Consider the following 21566-nt stretch of genomic DNA (forward strand, 5'->3'; position numbering starts at 1 on the left):
CACGCTCAACACACACACGAGCACATGCTGTAATCTGAAGAACACACACACACACACACAAGCTCCATACCTGCACTATTCACAGCAGAAACTCACAGAACAGCAGGAGAACGCAGGAGAAAAGAGCAAACGCAGTGTTTGAGAAGCACATGATGAGATATCAAGTATATTTATTGACTATTTACATGATATCTATCATATAGGAAACAATGAAACACTCGAGTGTGAAGATTCCCATGTAAAGATAGCCGCATGAAATATGTATCAGTGTTCCAAAGAAAAGAGAAACAGACAGTAAATACATGAATATACAATGTTTTTGATGCTTTAATAACTCCATCACTTAAGGCCTTCTGAACGTATTAATAAACCTGAGGCTCACAATTTTGAATATAACATTTCGATTAGAGATATGTCTGTGCGAAATGAAGCAGAGGAAGAAAATGAAACGCTTGAACTGCGTTGTGGGGCGTAAAGACCAGCTCTATAGCACCCCTCTGTGACCGATGCCAGTACTGCAACTCATTTGGCACAAATTATATTCATTACAACATTCAGACGGTCACATTTCTCTTGTAATGTAGCTGAATTAAGATTTAGTATGTAAACTATTTAATCTATTCCACAAAATATATATATAAGATTTTTTTTTTTTTACAGGAAAAAAATATTTTCATTACTTCATCAGTCTTCAGGGTCACGTGATCCTTCAGAAGTCATTCTGATTGGATGAAAACAGTTGTGCTGCTTAATATTTTTTATAACCTGATTTCTTTGATGAATACAAAATTAAAAAATAATAGCATGTATTCACAATAGAAATCTTTTGTGACATTATGCATTACCGTTTAAAAATTTTTTTTTTTTAAAGTAAACAAATACTTTCATTCAGCAAGGATGTGTTAAATTGCTAAAAATTGATGTAAAATTTCTATGGTTATAATTAATAAATACCTTTCACTAATAAATCAGTATACTAGAATGATTTCTAAATGGTCATGTGACATTGAAGATGGAGTATAATTCAAAAAGACAAGGATTTTAACATTGCAGAAAAAAATATATATAAATAGCATATATTATATTAATTACCATTTATCTGCATAACACAAAAGTGATTTTTAAAAGGTAAAATAAATAAATAAATAAATAGATATATAAATAAAAATTGTGCTTCAGTCAGCACAGATCTGTTATGCATTCGTAACAATGATCTATATTTTATCTATGGCCAAATGCAGCGGTCCACTACGTCTTCATAGATATAATATTTATAAAACACACTGATTTGATTTCGACAATTTCACTTTCCCATGAATATATAAGCGATAAACACCAGGAATGTGTCAGAATAATCATAAACGCACTGAGCTTTCATTGCTCGGCTCGTTCAGACAGTTATAAGACAAATACACACTCTGTAAATAAGGTGCATGTGTGTACTAGGTAATGTCACTCTTTCACAAGACTAGTTATTGCACGTGTATCACTTGGGCTGGATGAGCTCGGCTTCATATACTGGCGGTGTACATTCGGTTGCTACAGGTTTGTGTGTGTGTGTGTGTGTGTGTGTGTTAGGCGTCTCGGAGCTGCAAGCTAATGAACTCCTCCATACACTTGCGGTACTGCATTTCAGTAGGGCTGTTAGAGTTATAATGACCTGAGTGACTGTACGGACCCTCCGATTCTCGCATCTCCTCGTTCATCTTGGCCAGCCGAAGCCTGTCAGACACACAGCCGACACCGCGTTAAACATTTTATGATCTCTCAAGAAGCATCAAACGTGTGAAAGCGAGGGGAACTTACAATGTGACGATGTCAGCGTTTGCTGCCTCGACTGCGATTGTGAGTGGCGTTTGATTCTCTGCGTCTGCTGCGTTCTGATTGGCTCCACGTTTTAGAAATAAACACACTTGTCTGTGGTGGAACAGAAAGAGAGCATTAAACCATGATTCACAAATATGAAAAGCAAAAACTGCGCATTGAGCAGAGCTAACCCAGTATGGCCCAGTATAGTGGCGTGATGTAAAGGTCCTCGGCCCAGCTCGTCCAGCTGGTTGACACTGGCTGAATTCTGGAGCAGGAATTCACAGGTGACGAGAGACCCCTGATGCAGACACACACACACACGAGACACTGTCAAACACTCTAAATGTTAAGTCTGAATAAAACATTACGACTGTAATGTGATGCATTTTATATTCAAATATTAGCCAGAAATGCTTATTGGAATAACATGCACTGATGAATCATATAAGACCAAGGACATTTATTATTTAAAAAGTAAAAGCAATTATTATTTTAAAAAAGTTAACATCTACTTAAAGGGATACTTCACCTCTGGAAAGATGAATGTGTATTTAAAATGGGTGATTTATGTAGAAGAAATGTGAAATTATTTTTGAATTTGGAGCTTTCTAGACTGAGAAAAGCCAGAAAATGTATTTTGGCTGATGTGGATGAAAGACAACAACTCCCAGAATGCACTCGCTGTCCTAGGAGGCCACGCCTACCGGTAACAGTGGCCTACTAGGTAAACAACAAGACCAGGCTACTAGTGAGTCTCTGTGATGAGTCTGCCCGAAAATGTGTTTCGAGATCGACCAAAATGTCCGGGATTCGGCTTTTGCGTTCAACAGTCGCCATTCATCATGTTTACTGTGGCAAGCGGGATGAGTGAGGGCCTGCGGGAGAACGGCGCGAGGACGGTGGCATGATTACCGATGAGCGACACCTGTGAGACACTCCGGTCTCGTATCTCTCACTGAGGAGCGGGAATTTTCTTAGCAATGTTAAAACGCAAACAACCGATTAGCGTTCATGTAAACACTACATTCAGATATATGGCGATCAAAAACACGACACGGAAAAAAGCAAAAGCAAATAAAAAATTAAACAAAAGCTAAAAAACATGAAACAAAAAGAAGCAGCAAAACAAAAGTGATAGCAAAATAAAACACAAAAAACAAACAAAAAAAGAAGCAAAACAAAAATGATAGCAAAACAAAAAAAAAGAAGCAAAGCAAAACACAAAAAGCAAACAAAATAGAAGCAAAACAAAAACAAAACAAAAAACAAACAAAAATAAGCAAAACAGAAATGACAGCAAAACAAAACAAATAAAAAAAGAAGCAAAACAAAACACAAAAAAACAAACAAAAGAAGAAGCAAAACAAAACAAAAAAAGAAGAAAAACAAAACAAAACACAAACAACAAACAAAAAAGAAGCAAAACAAGAACTATAGCAAAACAAAACACAAAAAAACAAACAAAAAGAAGCAAAACAAAACAAAAACAACAGCAAAACAAAAAAGAAGCAAAACAAAAACGATAGCAAAACAAAACAAAAAAACAATTAAAACGATAGCAAAACAAAACACAAAAAACAAACAAAAAGAAGCAAAACAAAAATGATAACAAAAAAAAAACCAAAAACAAAAAAAGAAGCAAAACAAAAATGATAGCAAAAAAACAAAAAACAAAAACAAAAAAAGAAGCAAAACAAAAATTATAACAAAACAAAAAGAGAAGCAAACAATAAATCACAAAACAAATAGCAAACCAAAAAAAAAAAAGAAAAAAACCACAACCCCCCCAAAAGGGAGCGTGTAAAAGCATTGTGACGGTGGTGTGTCAGGCTTCTGTATAACTCAAACCCGCCGCAGTTCATCAGGTTCAGTGTGTGAGAGTGTGTCCGCACCCCATGAACGGCCATGATGAGCGGAGTCCTGTTGCCGTCGTCTGTGTTGGTCCAGTTGACTCCGCCCCCGTGCGCCAGAGCTTCGGCCATGTCGGGTAAACTGCGTGCGAACGAGGCCCAGTACAGCTGCAGCCCTGGGCTGAACTGCTTCGGCTCTAGGAACACCACCACAGCTTTCCCGGGACACTCCTCTGGGGGATCTGCAACACACACACACACACACGAGCTTTATCTACAGCTGAACAACTCTGCAACACTAATAACACTGTCAAGTCAAATATATTTATATAGCGCTTTTCACAATACAGATTGTATCAAAGCTGCTTCACAGTATCAATCAAGACAACATCACAGTGTTTGTTTATTCATGGAAAAAAGACAATCAAGTTTGCTAGAGCTGATCAATGATGGGTCATTTAATTTGAATATCCCCAACTGAGCAAGCCAAAGGCCGAAAAACTCCATCAGATGACCCGATGGAGAAAAAAAAAACCTTGGGAGAACCCAGGCTCAGTCGGGGGCCAGTTCTCCTCTGGCGTTTATGAACTAGAGGCCAAATTTACAGTAACTGTAAGATAAAAAATGTATATGAATGCCAGGCTAAATAAATGCAGCTTTAGTCTAGCTTTAAACTGAGAGAGCGAGTCTGAGCAACGAACAATATCAGGAAGGCTATTCCAGAGCTTCGGAGCTAAATGTGAAAATGCTCTCCCTCCTTTGGTGGATCTGGATTTTTTTATAAACAAGTTTATATCTAAAAGTCAGAATTGTGAGATGCAAAAGAATGTCTAGCAATTGAGATTTTTTTGTTAAACTCTGAATTATGGGGAAAAAAAATTGGAATTGCAGGAGAAGAGTCGAGTTTGTATCGGTATTGTGAGGGGAAAAGTGAACTGTGAGTTTATCTCTCGTAATTGCAAGAAACAAAGTCAGAATTGTGAGCTATAAACTCGTAATTGTGAGAAAAAAAGTCAGAAACATTTATATTGGAATTGCACGAGAAAAGCCCGAATTTCAAATTACAGACTTGGAATTGCGAGGAAAAAGTCAAAATTGGGAGTTATAAACTTGAAATTGCAAGAGAAAAATCTGAATTGCAAGCAATAAACTTAGAATTGAATAAATATCTAAGAATTGCGAAAAATATTCGATTTTTTAATTTTTTATTTATTACAGAAACAAGCTTTCATAATTATTTAATTAAATAAATAAATATATGTGCTGGGTGTTTCAGAGCGAGTCTATTTCTGTCAAATTAAAAGTTTTGTGGTTCCCAGAGACCAAGACGATAGAAAGCGCATGAACTTTATAAAAACCACAGCATTTAGTTTGAATAGTGATTTCCACATATAAAAGTACAGTTTCTCTGTTCAGTATGAGCATGAGTGACAGAGGCTTAACCTTTCAAAATGGAGAAATTATCGTATTGTAATTTAACAATTGCCATTATATTATTTTTCTTAAATACTTGATATTTTTAAAAATATTCTTATTATCATAAAAAATTATTATCATTAGTTTATAGTCATAACCACACATTTTAGACCAAGTTATACAGACAAGGACAAAACCTGGAGTTTTTTTTCTTTTCTTTTTTTTAATCAAAAACCAAAAACGCCCCCTGGAAGTGTTTCCCCTGGAGCTCGTGTGTTGATCAGACTGACCCGTGTTGTTGAGCGTGTTGGAGGACGCGCTCGTGCTGCCTTCTGATTGGTTCTGCACCTCACCGTCGGCACTTTTCACTGTCAAACAGAGATCAACTTACAGACTCTTCTGTAATACAGTACGCAAACCATCAATGACACAAAACATGGCGTGAAACTAAACATGAAAACACACATTCAAAGGAGAAAACAAATAGAGGGAATGCATTGACGTCACTTTCCCGCCGGAACAACCCCCCGCAGCCTGACTGAGTGGCAAAAGATCTGCTGCGTGACTGGATTTAATAGGGGAAACTGCGAAAATGCGACTAAAACGAACAATTTTATCAATTTAAACTAAATGTTGGACTCAATATAGTGTTCCTTACAACTTACTAAAGATCCAGTGATCCATGGATATTGACATGCAGACAGGAATCGTGTTGCCTGACATTTATGTTTGCCTGATTTCCACACTGGGGAAATAAAAGCAATATAAACCTAAACATAAAGCAAATTTGCCTGTGAACGCTTTATATAAATACAATATAGGTAGGTCTAAATCCGGGTGATCACTTATATCAGTGTTATATATAGCCTAAATATATATATATAGCATATCGTCCAGCCCTAAAACTTTAGAGTTTTTTTGTTTTTTTTTTGGTCAGTGTTTATTAAAAAACATCCAATAATGCAGAATATGCAATGATGAATATTTAATTGATGAGTTGTTAATATATATAACAATACAAAATATATATGTATGGTTTTACAGCTAAATTCAGCATATTGACACAAAATGATAACTGCAGATCCACCTTTCGCTGACTCGAGTCCAGTTGTTTCTATCCATTTGCTCCTCTTTCTATCGCAGTCTGTAAAAATATACCTCTGATTTTTGGTCAATTAGTTGTAGAGTCAATCGCAAAGCTCTTTCCCACTTCATATGTGTTGTGTTTGTTTTTTGCGGCATTCACGCTGAAAACAAATACAGCCGCTCAGTCTTTTTGCCACTCACTGTGAGTAACTGCAGGCACTCCGGCCGACGGTGACGTCACGCGCATTCCCTCTATTGGCATGAGCGATGTGAAAGTTTCTTACAAAGAAACGTGTGATGGGATGTTGAGCGATGGAGAGACGCTGCAATGTTTCCTTCACTGAAAACCCACCCGGGTGTCGGTTGAGCAAATTTCAGAATTTGAATTCAATTTAAAGCTAAATTCCATCTGGAACTGAGGTAGCAAATGGAATGCGGAACTACTGAATTTGAATGCAAACAAGGAGAAAATGGAGGGAAAACACTCCATATGGCGTAACTTCAGAGAGATTAAAGTGAAGTCAGAAATGTGTGCTGGTACATCTCAATATAACAAACAACAGATTTGAATTTTGATGTATACATATAACTATATTGTAATATAATTCTTGCCAGGTAATGAAATGTGTTTTGTCACAGATTTTAGTATTGTTTTATTCAGTATATGTAGGATGTGTGACGAGTTCAACTCAAATCCACACGGTGACAGTGAATTTTGCTCAAGCGTGACACTGAATAAGACACAGACAGCTGTACTTACAGCGGCGAGGCTTGGCGGACGAGTTAAAGTAGGAGAAGAGAGAATCAAGCTCATCTACACAGAAGAGAGACTCGTGGTGCGCTTCAGCAGGTTAGGGTCACAGAGAGGGGCAGAAACACACAGTAAACGCACTTCATTGAGCCTGCGGCCCCGTTCAACACCGTCAGATAGAGGTCAAGGTCAGATAGAGGTCAGCTAGAGGTCTACTCGGGTCCTGAGATCTGTACCCGACCCCAATCACTTCTTACCACTGATCTATATAATGACTGCCATCATCGGAAGTGTTCAAGCGGCCATCTTACTATTCCCTGCAGAGGGCGTCATCGAGTTACGGCCAAACACTGACCTACAAACACCCGATTTGCAGCGTCTCAGTCGCACAGGATTAGTTTTATGACATATGTAAATGAATTGTTCTGATGTCATCTGTTTCGGAGAGTGTTGAAATCGTTAATGTGGGTGCGTCTACTGCACACTTCCCACACAGGAAACCGTCCGAACACAAAAATAGATTTATATATTTATAAATGTGTACGTAATTATGGAGGAAATATTAAAAAATGAACATATATGTAAGGGTTAATGCCCGACGGTTAATTCTTTGCGACGTTTCTCCGTTTTATTTACATTTTTTCTTTCTTCAGCAGCATCCCAGTCGTCAAAGTTGTCATATTCTCCATAAATGTTAAAAGAAATAACGAAGTCGCTCATTGTTGTATTAGTAGGCTGTGTAATATCTAACTAACGTTAGATGTTGTTTTGATAGAGCAAATTGTTAACGGATACTTTGACTGCCTGTTGCTATGGTTACTCACAGCTGTTGTGGGCAGCGCATTTATTTATTCATTTCGAATGGTAAACAGGCAGTTTCACCAGAACTACTTTACTAGGTGTCCTCTATCACTTTTTAACGGACACCCTGCAGCCAATCAGAATCGAGTATTCACCAAGACCATGGTATAACTGCGTTTAGTTGATTCAAATAACATAAATATTAATACAAGCCTCTGTTACCATATTGGACTATATTGTATTACAATTCAATACCATCTGGGATTCAGTTTTATTTATTTATCTGAATAAGTTATGCATGCATTTCATTTCCCATTTGAGCAACATCTATTTCAGACTCTTAAAGACAAATTCTGTTGTGATTGGTCTACTCTGCTCTGATTGGTCAGATGGCCCAGTCTGTTGTGATTGGTCTACTCTGCTCTGATTGCTCAGATGGCCCAGCCTGCTGTGATTGGTCCATGGTTTTAAGCTGCAACATAATGTTTTGCAAAGAGACATAATAAATATATATGATATCCAAAATTTTGACTTATTTTTTCTTTACCTTATTGGGATTTAAATTAGGAATCGATAAGCAGAATCAGAATCTAAAAAACCTTCAAACGATACCCAACCCAGCCCCAGGTCGGACCTCTGGTTTGCGTGTTGAAGTGAAGTGGACCCTTGTAGACCTCTACCATGAACATCTGTCTATGGTGATTAAATCACTTGGACAATGACATGATAATACCAGCTAAACGGGGCCATGGCAGGACAAAGCAAAGGTTTAATTGAATCAGCAGAGGGTCCAGTTGCAGAATAGAGACGGCGGCTCACATTGGGTTTGATCAGACCTGATGGTCAACTCACCAGAGGCGCCCGAGGCTGGATGGGGTTTTGACGTTGACGGTCCACTTGTAGGTTGAGCATCCGAGCAGTCGCTGAGACGTTTATCTTGTTTACTCAGTGATAAAACCTTCTGTCTGATCTCATCTTCCGACCGTCTCTGTACAAACCGTCGCTCCACATACTTGGCTTTAATGTAGGCCTCCACCTCATGCCTGTGGGTCACAAGGAACAAACGGTGAGCTTTTACAATTAAAAACGCTCTTGGTTTAAAAAAATTCTTGGTTTAAAAAAAATGGGTGGTCATTACGAATTACAAATACATTTTTTAAAGCTTTTGAAATTAGTCTCTTCTGCTCACCAAGGCTGAATTTATTTGATCCAAAATACAGTAAAAACGCTAATATTATGAAATATTACTACAATTAAAAAACATGTTTTCTGTGTGAATATCTTATATATAATTTATTCCTGTGATCAAAGTTGGATTTTTTTAGTCTCATTACTCCTTCAATGTCACATGATCCTTCAGAAATCATTCTAATATGCTGATTTACTGCTCATTAAATGATTATTATCAATGCTGAAAACAGTTGAGATGCTTTATACTTTAATAAAAACCACTTTTTTTTTTACCTCGGATCTCCTGGTTGTGGTTTTCTGGCTCCTAGTTCTTCTCGTCGAGCTTCGTAGATCTGATTTATGACTCCATTTCCCAGCTCACACATCACCTTAATAAACAATTAACTGTATTATTCATTCATATATAAGAATTGAAGCAGTCCCCCCACAAAAAAAAAAAAAGCTGTACTATTTTAAAATGAGAAAAAAATCCTCTTGAAAAATGTGTATGTGTTTGACAGAAACGAAAATGTCTCTTTTTCAGGCAGACAGACAAACTCAGCAAACCTAAAATCTGTTGCAATCACACTCTGCGTGTCTGAAAACGATCTATGAATTCACGTGTACGAGGTAATGAGATGTTTATGAGATGAAAGACACGGACAGATGTTCATTTGCTCTAACAACCATCTGTCGACCCCATCCATATGTTCATTATGTTGGGATTGAAGCCTCGTGTCTCACCTTGAGCAGTTCAGGCTCCCATGTGTCCAGCGTCAGAGATCTGACCTTAGAGAAATGAACTCCAAGACTCCTGACAAACAAAACATATAGAAATAGATCTGACTTTACATAACATGAAGCTGTTATTTGCCTTTTTTTCTATTATCGGCATTTACATTATGTGATGGCTTTGATTTTGACAGTGTGTGGGACTTTTATTTTGACAGCACAAGAAGTATTTGAATATCTAATGAACATTTAATTTCACAAACGTTGGCAAATTTTAGCCATCAAATAATAACTGGCCGCACCTGTGTATCCCGGAGCACTGTATGCAGAGAGTGATGCCCAGGTTGATGCTGGCCCAGCACGGGTCCGGTTGCCCACAGTCACAGCAGCTGCTGTTCCCAGCGATGGCCATGACCTTCTGCAGCGCACCGTCCCCCTTCAGAGACTTCTCCTTCGCTTCGCCCGCAGAGTCCAGACTGCCGGTCGAGGTGGACGACTTTCTGTCCATCTTCTGCAAACACATACCACGGTTACACCGAGCTCCTCCAGCTGGGCATGAGCGAGCTGAAGGAAAGAGAAAGCGTGGTACCTCTGCGTCCTCTGCTCGGTCCCTGAAGGCGGTGGCGATGCTGTTCTGGACGGCTTTGATCCAGGCCTGCCGGAGCTTCTCAGAGTCCGCTTGCATCATGCAGCTCCTTTAAGAGAAAGAACGTCACCTATCTGACATACGCACTGCGAAATAATCAGACAAGACTCAACATGGCCTTTTATTGTGGACAGCCTAAGGCACACCCGTGCAATAACCATGCTGTGTAATGCCACACCCGTGAGGTGGATGGATTATCTCGGCAAAGGAGAAGTGCTCACTAATGGTGTGTTCACACCGGACGGGAATGATTTCATTGTTAAGTCAATACAAAGACGCGTTACGCGCGTAAAAATTCCTGAGTGCGCCGTGGTAGACGCAAATACGTCTAGTTCGCACGAATTGAGCTTCTGACGTGTTAAGCGCATTGCGCGCGAATGATTTAGTTAGTGCTATTTGTGCATTCACGCATTTGACGCGAATTCGCGGCTGCCGCCCGAGTTGTAAAATCTGAACTTTGGCGTGAATTCGCGCCGTGTTAACCAATCAGGAGACTAGCTGCTTGCTCACGGGGTGAAGGATCTGATGCTTCAATAAATTATTTTGTAATATGACTAAATGCCTGGTGGGATTATGCACAACAAAGCAAATATTTTATCACTTAAAACTTTATTTCAATATACGAAACATGTTCATTTTGTATTGAATGTTGTTTATTCCATATCTAGATTATATGAAATATTATTATGATGTAAAGACAACCAACATACATGAGCATAAGTTTGTGTCTGGACGTGAGAGAGAAAAATATCACAGGACAGGTTAATAACTTTTGGAGGCTGGCTCTATTTATCATCAAAACTGACAAAAAAATAATAAAAAATAAAAAATAAAATAAAATAAATGACAGATTAGATGGATGAGGGCGAGGGTGATCCTCGCTCCGTTGCGGGACAACAGGTCATCAAACTGGGCGCCGGACAGGCAAGTGTACCGCTGACAGCGGCCGTCATCCAGCGCAGCTCCTGGAGCGAGCAAATGGTGAAACTTGTCAAACGGTTCGCCTTCGAAGTACAAATACGGCGACGATGATCCCCACGCCGCTGTTCTCCTCTCCAGAGTAAATACAGAGCGGTGACTCTCGCGATGAATGCTCTATCAACATAAACAAAGATGGCCGCCAACGGATTTCGATTCTGACGCGAGTAAATTTTGCTTTAAACTTTTGTTTTTACGTGCAGTTCACTCTTGACGCACGAATTAACACAAAGGGGTCAAGCGCCAAACTAGACGCGTTTTTCGCGTCCGGTGTGAACGCACAGTAACACAAACAATTTAGACAGATTTGTGAACAATATTTGAGAGAAATAGGCCTTTTGTGTACATCGAAAAAGTCTTAGATCGAGTTCGGCTTGTAAAAATGGGGGCAAAAACAAAAGTGTTGCGTTTATAATTTTGTTTGGTGTATATAGGTAACAGACAATTATTTGAAGTTATTTGATTAATTATTTTAATTACTTTATTTAAATTATTTATTTTTCTATGTATTTTTAGAGACTATGTGTGTTTTATACCTTGTGGTAATGTTGTGTGTTGTGCCTTGTGTTTTTCTGCTGGCTGTACAAATAATTGCCCTTCGGGGACAATAAAGTAACCTTGACCTTGATTAAGTAGGTGTTCAAAAAACCTAATTTTGTGTTCCTTGCAAAATTAAAACTGACCAGAGTGATCATAATTGTGTGCTTATACTCACTTGGTTGGAGAAACAACTTCGAAACAAAACCTGCGCTCGATGTCCTCGCAGTGTTTGACGGTGCACAGGCGCAAGTCCTCCACCACAACTGTAGGGTTATCCTGAAACACAATCCCCAAACGACTGATGAAAACAGAGTTTCAAAAGGCTTGCTCGTTCTTTTATGTCATCCTAGGATTACCTTAAATTTCTTTTGGTACACTAGCTGATTGTTCTGAATGGAGAACCATCGCCTGCATAGAAAATGCAATTAGCAACGATGACAATTTTGGCGATGTGTGTGTGCATGAATGTCTCGTCACTGACCTGTTCCATGTTTTGAAGGCGTTACTGGCCCTCTTGAACAGATAACCCTCCATGACAATCCCATTCTCAGCATCCACATTGTACTCAAGCTTAGTGTCATCATTTGAGAAGTCCTGAGCAGAAAAGGCAAACAAAAACAAACAGTCAATATAATATTGAATATAAATATACTGTACATTTCACACGCATTTTGGCTGAACACACATAATACACACCCAATATTTTGCTAATGGACGATACATAGACGATAAAAGCGGGGTTTCGAACCTACAACCTTCTGGATACCAGTCCAGATCTTTAAAGGATACGTTCACCAAAAGTCAAAAATTCTGTCATCAATGTTGTTCCAAACTCATATGACTTTCATTCTTCCATGGAAAACCAAAGGTGAATTTTTGACGTTTCTGAAAGAGTTTCGAGGTTGTACGAACAAAATAAACATCAAACGTCACAGTATTGCCAAACATCATTGGTTCTGGAGTGTCATGTGACCAAACGTCAAATCTAAACGAGCACTACAGCAGAAGGGGAGGTTGTTAGAATACGATTGACTAATTTCACGATTCGCTTTTATCTATTCATTTTATTATTGGAAATGAGCAGCATGTGCATTCTTCAAAAGTTCTACTTTTGCGATTTTAAATGTGACCGCTTTAGACTATACACACAAAAAAGCCAATTACTGCTAACAATAATTACATGTCCAGTGAATTACTTTATAGTCTCTCGATGAATGCGAGATCAACATAAAAAAATGGCCGCCAACGGATTTCGATTCTGACGCGAGTAAATTTTGCTTTAAACTTTTGTTTTTACATGCAGTTCACTCTTGACGCACGAATTAACACAAAGTGGTCAAGCGTCAAACTAAACGCGAATTTGACGCGTTATTCGCGTCCGGTGTGAACGCACAGTAACACAAACAATTTAGACAGATTTGTGAACAATATTTGAGAGAAATAGGCCTTTTGTGTACATCGAAAAAGTCTTAGATCTTTGAGTTCGTCTAGTTTGACGCTTGACCACTTTGTGTTAATTCGTGCGTCAAGAGTGAACTGCACATAAAAACAAAAGTTTAAAGCAAAATTTACTCGCGTCAGAATCGAAATCCGTTGGAGGCCATTTTTTTTTATGTTGATCGCGCATTCATCGAGAGACTATAAATTAATTCACTGGACATGTAATTATTGTTAGCAGTAATTGGCTTTTTGGGGGGCATAGTCTAAATTTATAGTGCACTCATGATAAGAAATCTAGCCACTGGTTCTTGTTCACGTTCAGGATAATCTAGGATCCCTGCTTCCTGTCCTGTAGATGTCATGAGAGCTGGGCTGAGCTCAGACTAGTTAAGTCCAGCCCAGGTGAGTTCAGACTAGCAAAGCCCCAGTAATCCTAGAGCCGTCACCGGATCCTGTGTTTGGTGATGGAGTGAAACTCAAACAGCTGAGGACAGATAAGTGTGACAGTAGACGAGGTACGTTTACAGCCTGCTGCGTGAATCCAGTTTGATCTGATACTATCACATCACATCTCCAGTGAACAGAATACACGAGTCGTAAGATACACGAAATCAGCCGTTTAGCGGACACTTTACTTAGAGCGAGCTTCAGACGCGTACCGGTTAGTTTCAGAGTGGTTAGCAAAAAGTTTGATCTTTTAAGTGTGCCTGCTAACAACATGCTTGAGAATGTAAAAAATTGATTGTAGTTTAATATTAATTAATCTAGGTCAACATTCTTGGTTGTTTTCAGTTCTATACATTACAGTTTTATTATTTGTTTTTATGAACAAATCTGAATGAACAAAATCTTATTTATAATAAATTCTGTAACAAAAATGATGCCTAATGCATTCATTAAACTGAGAAATCAAATTTTCCTTGAGCTTTTGTCATCTAAGAGGTCATCATATTATAAGAATATCCTGTAAATTTCAGAACTGAAAACGTCCTTGTTAGTCCAATAAAAGCTTTTATTTACACCAGCCCCAGCAAACGACTCGTTTTTCAAAGTGTTAAACTATGACGTCAAAGAGGATAAAACACCACCCCCGCAGAAGAAGATCAACGCCTACTTCAACACGGCCGGTTTAGCCCCGCCCACCGATTCACGCATCACAAGCCTTGATTTGCAGACCGATTAAGAGTAAAGAACAGTGCTGTGCCGTCTATATTGGATCTTACAGGAATGGTGCAAGACACGGACTCTGGGTCGAACATGTATTGGGCGAATCATTCCGGTCGCCATTTTACAACATTGGACGTTTTCAAAACAATTTCCCCAAAGTGCACCGACGGCGGGTGAGTCGAAACTCATTATAATATGCAAAACTGTTCTCCACTCACAGCAGTAGGCGTTTACTTCCAAGTCTTCAATGCGAGACGCCCATAAACACCCAGCGTTTTTCAGCTAGGCTCAAAACTAGGGTAGAAAATAGCCTATTACTTATTCATTTTGATGTTTTTGAATGCAAAAACCAAGCGAACGTCATAAGTTGACCTCAGACAACAATAAAATAAAATTTAAAAAGCCAGTTCATGACCCCTTTAAGAGTTACGACAATCTAGCCTGACTACATCAGACTTCCTACTTTCGCTAATTTCATTTCATTTCATCCTGAGATAGCAGCCTATCTTTCAGTTTTCCGAGTGGTTTTGGGAAAAGTTTAATTTGTTAATTGTTACCATTAGTTACGTCTAGGAACAAAGAGCTGTGTTGAAAAGATCTAATCCTAAGTTTGAGAGTTGGCTACAAATATTTTCTTGTTTCACTCTGGCAAAAATACGTTTAGAGGTCGTGATTGTACCGTGGATGCGTAGATTAACTTCACATAATCTGCAAAAGTCGTTTACAGACTTGTTCACTCAAGTGTTTACAGCAGGTTTACAGTGGAAGTTCGATCATAGATTTTAGTTCGATGCATGATGTCTGTGGTTCGATGCGACTGTGTTGGGGCATAACATACGTCATAAATAAACTTATCTGATTGGCTCATGGGTAACCAATGACTTTAAACTTGAGACAAGCGCCCCCTAGCGAGAGAGAAAACACTTCTCTATTATTCCATTCCAGACTCTGATACTTCGCTTTGCTTCGTAGACAAAGTCTGGTATTACTAGGCTAGCAGAAGTAACATCAGAAGTGGCTAAAATGAGATCTGAATCCACTTTCAAGGCCAGTGACAGTGTGAACGCGTCGCTAACAGAACTGGGTTCTTCGCCACTTTATGATCCACCTACAGCAATCCTGCTCAAGGTTAACTCCAGACCATGACATCCAGTGTGACCCTTCTCTTGTGTGTTCACCGTAGTCCAAGAAAAATGGACACGACAGCACCAACTGTCATTAAAAAGCAGATTGGGTTTCCATTTCTTTGTAACCTGATCAATCCACGAGCTGATACGTAAGCCGGCCCGCTTAATATATATACGGGGTGGCAGGAACAAAGAATGAGGCTCCAGCTGTTCCCCTAACCCCAGTACCTGCACTCCTCCTTAAGCTCGCAAATTGCAAAGTCAAAAAATTCGTAAGTAGTCCCGTAGTTTTGTTTACTATTTATTTTGTTGAAAATTAGGAGAGTAAGTCAACATTAAGTGACACTGGAACATAAATTTGTATTTTAAAAAATGAGGACCTTGCTTTTTTTTTTTTTTTTTCAAAGCCACTATATTTTCCTTGATGGTTAAACTACTTGACTTTTCATTAAATGTAAATTATTCTTCAAAAAATGTTAAACTTTTCATCATAATGGACATCCGTATTTGTCACTGACTGACTGGCCACTAAAAAAACTGATCACTATACATAAAACAGCCATTTACTAAATAAAATGAACCATGTATCTTCAATGCAAAGCTGTAGTTGCATATATGACATAGTTGATGAACTAATACATCAGAACCAGCAAACCAAACAACAGATTGCACAAGATGACCAGACGTCTAAATAAAAAACTGTCATCAGTTAGGCAAGAGGCAATACGAGACACTCACATTTATCAGCTCTCGAAGTAAACAACGACAAACAAACAAACAAATAGTAAGATTAACTCACCAGATACCACACATAGTGGAACCTGCTGAAGATCTTCATGCCAAAGAGAGAAGTGTGTTTGTGTGTGTGTCATCTAACTTCCAAACATTACTGCGACACTGAAATGAGCCTCTACACACTCAACATTATGCTTGAACATCCATGTACATGAAGACTGAGACGGGCATAAGCCTTGGTAACCATTGCTGGCTCCTCCCCCTCAGGAACGCTCTACTATGTGTGTGTGTGTGTGTGTGTGTGTGTGTGTGTGTGATGAATTCATTAACTGTGGCTCATGGGTTGGATTCACCAATCCAAGTAGAGCATTAAACATTTACACTGTCGGCAGTGCACTATGGTACGGCTTTGTTTTGAGTATTTTCTTCCAGAGTTCAAGTACAACAGTGTGATTAACTCTCTATTCTGCAGTTATCACCACCATAAACAAACTACGATGTGTTTTTGACAACTTATCAATGATTATTAAACAGGGCTGTCAATTACTAAAAAGATCCTTAAAGCGTTAAAATAATTGAACGCAAATAAATGACTGAAGCACGTGGAATAGCGGCATTTATGTAGTTTGCTGATCTCAGGGGGTTAAAGGAGTAGTTCACTTTTGAAAAAACTTTTGCTGATAATTTACTCACCCCCATGTCATCCAAGATGTCCATGTCTTTCTTTCTTCAATCGAAAAGAAATTAAGGTTTTTGAAGAAAACATTCCAGGATTTTCTCCATATAATGGAGTTCAATGGGAACCAAACGGTTCAAGGTCCAAAAGAGAGTTTCAGCGCAAACTGTTCAAAGGGCTTTAAACGATTCCAGACGATGAATAAGGGTCTTATCAAGCGAAACGATCCCTCATTTAATAAATGAATAACAAAGTTGAAGTTTCATAAGCACAAATGCTCGCCTTGCTCTGCTCTGTGATGCGCTGTTTGTGACTTTCCTGTTCGAACTCGTTCATCAAAATGAACTAATCTTTTTTCGAGTCATTTGGTTCATTCAACGAACGAAACTAACAAATTGACTATTTCTTTCAAATTGACTTGAAGATTTGTTATTTATTTTCTAAATGAGCGATCGTTTCGCTTAATAAGACCCTCGCCTGGTGTCGTTTAAAGCCCTTTGAACAGTTTGCACTGAAACTGTCTTTTGGATCTTGAACCGTTTGGTTCCCATTGAAGTCTATTATATGGAGAAAATCCTGGAATATTTTCATCAAAAAACTTAATTTCTTTTCGAATGAATGACATGGACATCTTGGATGACATGGGGGTGAGTAAATTATCAGCAAAAGTAGTTCACTTTTTTTTAAAAGTGAACTACTCCTTTAAGGCCCTTGGACAATGAGTCCGAAATTCGCATCCAAAATTTTTGCACGTTAAAAAATAAATACGACCTCACGTTATGTCAAGCACGCTTGGACGAAACTTTCATAAAAAAAAAAAGAATCGGGTTCGATTTTCTGCTTTTTTCGCATCCGGAGCTAAGGAGTCTAATGGTGTTTTGACAATTCAGAGCCACTGAATCACGAATACGAAAAAATGCATATGAAAATTTCTGACTCAGTATGCAATGGCCTTTAGGGTTTATCATACTGAGCATCTACAAGCACCTGTAACCCTGGGAAGCGGATTGAACCCGATTTCGTAACACTTGAACCCGATTTCACTTCTCTGTGATCAGATCATTTTAAGCCGGTCCAAAATTTTCGCTCCAATTATCCAGTAATTAAGCGAACCCATTCAAACAATCAGTCCAGGAAAGTTTTCTTCTGTAATGTTGTAATCTGATCTTGCTGGATATAGCAGATAAATGACAAAATAAAAACAAGATAAACGATGTATGCTTAATTTCAAGAGAAGTACACGATTAATCGTGACTAATCGCACAAATGGGTGCGATTAATCGTGACTAAAATGTGAATTTATGGACAGCCCTAGCATTAAATTAAAGAAAATTGATAAAATATCAATACTTGTATTTGAGAACATGAGCTACTGAAGTAAAAGCACATGTCTAATAACCATAACTGACGCTATTCATGCAGCATTAGGAAGGAGAAGACAGAGGGGACACACTCACCTGTAGTGTGGCCTCATATGAGCAGTCAGAAAAGAAGAGAGAGCACGTTAACAACTGCTGATACAGCGGATATGAGACAGAGAGAGAGAGAGAGAGGCACACTTGATATGAGATCAAGGACACGCTGGATTGTGGCATGAGCAATATGGCATGACAGATGAACATAAGAGTATTCAGTTCATGAAGTGCCATCAGGGATTTTCCAATTCTGATACACTTTAATTTAGTCGCATTAACAACATTTTGGTAAAACGTTCACAAGAAAAGTAGGTCCACAGTTAATACTGTCGAGAAGCATGAAACTCCAAACCAAGTTGCTTTAACCAAGGGACTTTAAATTGCTCTGGTAATGAAACTGGTAGAGGAATAATGAAATTTCATTGGAATTGGTATTGAGATTTTCATAACCTGATGACCCAACAACTACCCAGAAAGCACATTCAGTTCAAATTTCCCATCATGCTCGTGGTAATACCGAAAGATGAACAGCTCTACTGTAATAACAGCAGCTTTATTACTTTGAATGTTTATTCATATACCCGAGGACAGGATATCAGGGAATAGCTTTGCTTTGTGTACTTCAAACCATTTCTAAAGGTCAAAACCCAAAGAGAGAAGAGAAGAGAAAAGGATGTTCTGTTTCAAAAGGCATCAACAACATGATTGTGTTGCTAGTTCTCATTGGATGAACAACTATTTTCTGATTGGCCCTGTATTGCGTGAGATTTGAGGTGTCTAGAGAAGCTCTTGTACCTTCTGTTGAATAGTCGAGTGTTTCGTCTCCATATCCTTCCTCTCTTTGGCCGAATCCATAACCAGCTGATCCAGCTGAAAGACAGACATTCAAAAATTAAAATCGATATTCTTATGTGTTAAAACAGAAAGAGAAAGGAGGAGTCAGAATAATTTGTGTCGACATATGAAGCAGGTGCATTTTCCACTTTAGAGATTCTGCTCGATTAAAGACAGTCTATAAGGCAAAGAATGTTTTCATGTGTTAAACAAATTAGTTTCAATGCGCCAAGTGAGACACCGCCTTCACACAACGCTACTGAACTTTATAAAACGCATGGATGTCCATGAGAAACCACTTTAAACATGAGTCATGTGGTTTAAAGATGGTCTGGTTTCCTACATCTGCATGGAAAACCACTCTTGCCCCATTATTTTTCCCATATTCTGATGATGATGATGACCGGCACTACACACAGCTTAACAAATTCAAGAGTGTAACTGTAAAACGTAGACATTCATAACCTTTCCAGTGGCCAAATCTACACTCGTTGCCTCTAAAGGGAATATCCCACTACACTGTTCTTCTAAGCGGTCTTTAATATATTGTTGGATGCTACTTTTATCATGTATAACTACCTCCACAACTGATTTCACAGTTTATTTCCATACTATACAGGTTACCATTCACTTGCTATTCAACTGCCTCATCAGATACGCAGAAGACTTGTGTAGAAAGTATCAAGAAATAAAAATAAATGTGAAATTTATGGAAAATAAAACAATTTAGTGACTTGCTCATTAGATCAACCTTGGCAGCCAATATTTAAATGTAATAGCGAGTAATTTTATTAATATTTCCCCTGGTTGAGAATTAAAAGTCCTTTTTGGAGATACACAAACACACACACACATATACATATATATATATATATATATATATTAGGGCTGTCAGGTAAACGCGTTATTAACGCCGTTGACGCAAACCCATTTTAACGGCGTCAATGTTTTTTCTCGCACGATAAATTCCTTTTAATTCTCAACCAGGGGAAATATTAATAAAATTACAGTCTTTATGTCCTAGCAAACTTTTCGTTTTGTTCACATGATTTTGCAACAGGACGCGGCATGCGCGGCGGTGCGCTCTGAAACCCATTCATTTCATTGGCTTGTGCCGCGCGAGGACGTTTTGTTGCTTCGTCGATCAAAGCGAAAGCGGATCTAGCTAGACCGGAAAAAACAACAGGCACGCACTTGTTTGGGCATGCGAGCCGGCCAAATAGTAGGCTAACGTTATGTTACCGTAACACAGCTGATGCGAATTCTCCGCCCCCTTGTCAATATCAGGACCTCGTCAGTATTTCTTTCACCCTTTTATTGATGGACAGTGTTACATTGTGTGAGAGATTATTTGCTCCAAGTGAGAATGTTAGTGTGAAATTGAACACAGTTTATGCCAATGTTGTTTTCAATAAAAAACATTTACACAAAGCAAGACGATCCACTTTTCCATGTTGATAAGAGCATTAAAATGAGAAAAAATATAATGGAACAAAAAGAAATCAAAAGACATTTAGAATAGATAAAAATGTGCGATTAATCGCAAGTTAACTAACCCTAACCCTGACATTAATGCGATTAATTGCGATTAAATATTTTAATCATTTGACAGCACTAATATATACATATACGTATATGGTTCTCAACCAGAGGGCCTCACGATTTAAAATAACAAGAAATTCATATTTTTCTTATTTTAATTATTTCCCTCAACGACTGATTGTTTCTTTTGAATAACCAGAATTATTGGATAACTTGGATATACAATATGAGGATGTCTAATTTTAAAAGTGTGGTTTCTAAACATGTAAACTCCATCGACAGATTTATAATTAATATACATTTTTATAACTATGTTAAACATTATTGCCGTTAAAAATCGTTATCTAGTAGATCACGGATGGACGGAAAAAGACGTAAATTCAGTGATTAAAAAGAGTAGGAAGCATGAAGAATTATAATTATCTTGCTTGTTTTAATCAATTTTACAATTATTCTCTGTGATCTGAGGGTGAAGGATCCTGGTTATAAACAGGAACCTTTCAAATTACTTGCTTTCAATTTTGTACATGCTAAAACTTGTCAACATTTAGGAACTAGCAAAGTGTAAGTGTTCAAATCGCTAACCCCAAGCGCAGACAACAGTACTAGTGAAACCTGCTCTAGAAAACACCACTTATGTGTCTTTTCTATAGGGGAAGTTGATGACAGGAAGTAACCTGTAATGGGATCTTAGCACTCTTTATCTGCTCAGACACGGCGAGCGATCATCCATCACCCTGTATCATGCATGGATCCACGTCACGTGTGGTGTTTCGGGCGAGCGCTTTGTTTTGATCCGCCAGGAAAGAGGCGGGCAGATGCAGCGCTGATAATATCAGATGGGACATGTT

The 21566-nt window shown here is 38.4% G+C and overlaps 1 protein-coding gene across 6 annotated transcripts in view; it reads right to left on the reverse strand.

Annotated features, from left to right (window-relative positions):
• Positions 1–21566, reverse strand: part of acap2b (ArfGAP with coiled-coil, ankyrin repeat and PH domains 2b) — a 63054-nt gene that overhangs the window by 913 nt on the left and 40575 nt on the right. The window contains exons 9-24 of one of the 6 annotated variants that reach the window (XR_016145751.1): positions 19135–19209; positions 18382–18393; positions 12261–12373; positions 12136–12187; positions 11955–12055; positions 10205–10310; positions 9918–10126; positions 9628–9697; positions 9178–9272; positions 8566–8756; positions 6922–7002; positions 5366–5443; positions 3702–3901; positions 1998–2107; positions 1807–1917; positions 71–1722 (exon numbers count right to left, since the gene is read on the reverse strand). Coding sequence is in view for 2 of the 6 variants with exons in the window: in XM_089117784.1 (XP_088973910.1) it covers positions 1661–1722; positions 1807–1917; positions 1998–2107; positions 3702–3901; positions 5366–5443; positions 6922–7002; positions 8566–8756; positions 9178–9272; positions 9628–9697; positions 9918–10126; positions 10205–10310; positions 11955–12055; positions 12136–12187; positions 12261–12373; positions 18382–18435; positions 19135–19209 (1708 nt within the window). In the remaining 4 variants the exon portion in view is untranslated. Of the gene's footprint in view, positions 1–70; positions 1723–1806; positions 1918–1997; positions 2108–3701; positions 3902–5365; positions 5444–6921; positions 7003–8565; positions 8757–9177; positions 9273–9627; positions 9698–9917; positions 10311–11954; positions 12056–12135; positions 12188–12260; positions 12374–18381; positions 18436–19134; positions 19210–21566 lie in introns of all 6 variants that reach the window. The other 5 variants (XM_089117784.1, XR_016145752.1, XR_016145753.1 and 2 more) reach the window with 5 other exon arrangements.

This window comes from Pimephales promelas, chromosome 2 (genome assembly GCF_988280905.1).
Source record: "Pimephales promelas chromosome 2, fPimPro1.hap1.1, whole genome shotgun sequence".
Taxonomy (NCBI): Eukaryota; Metazoa; Chordata; class Actinopteri; order Cypriniformes; family Leuciscidae; genus Pimephales; species Pimephales promelas.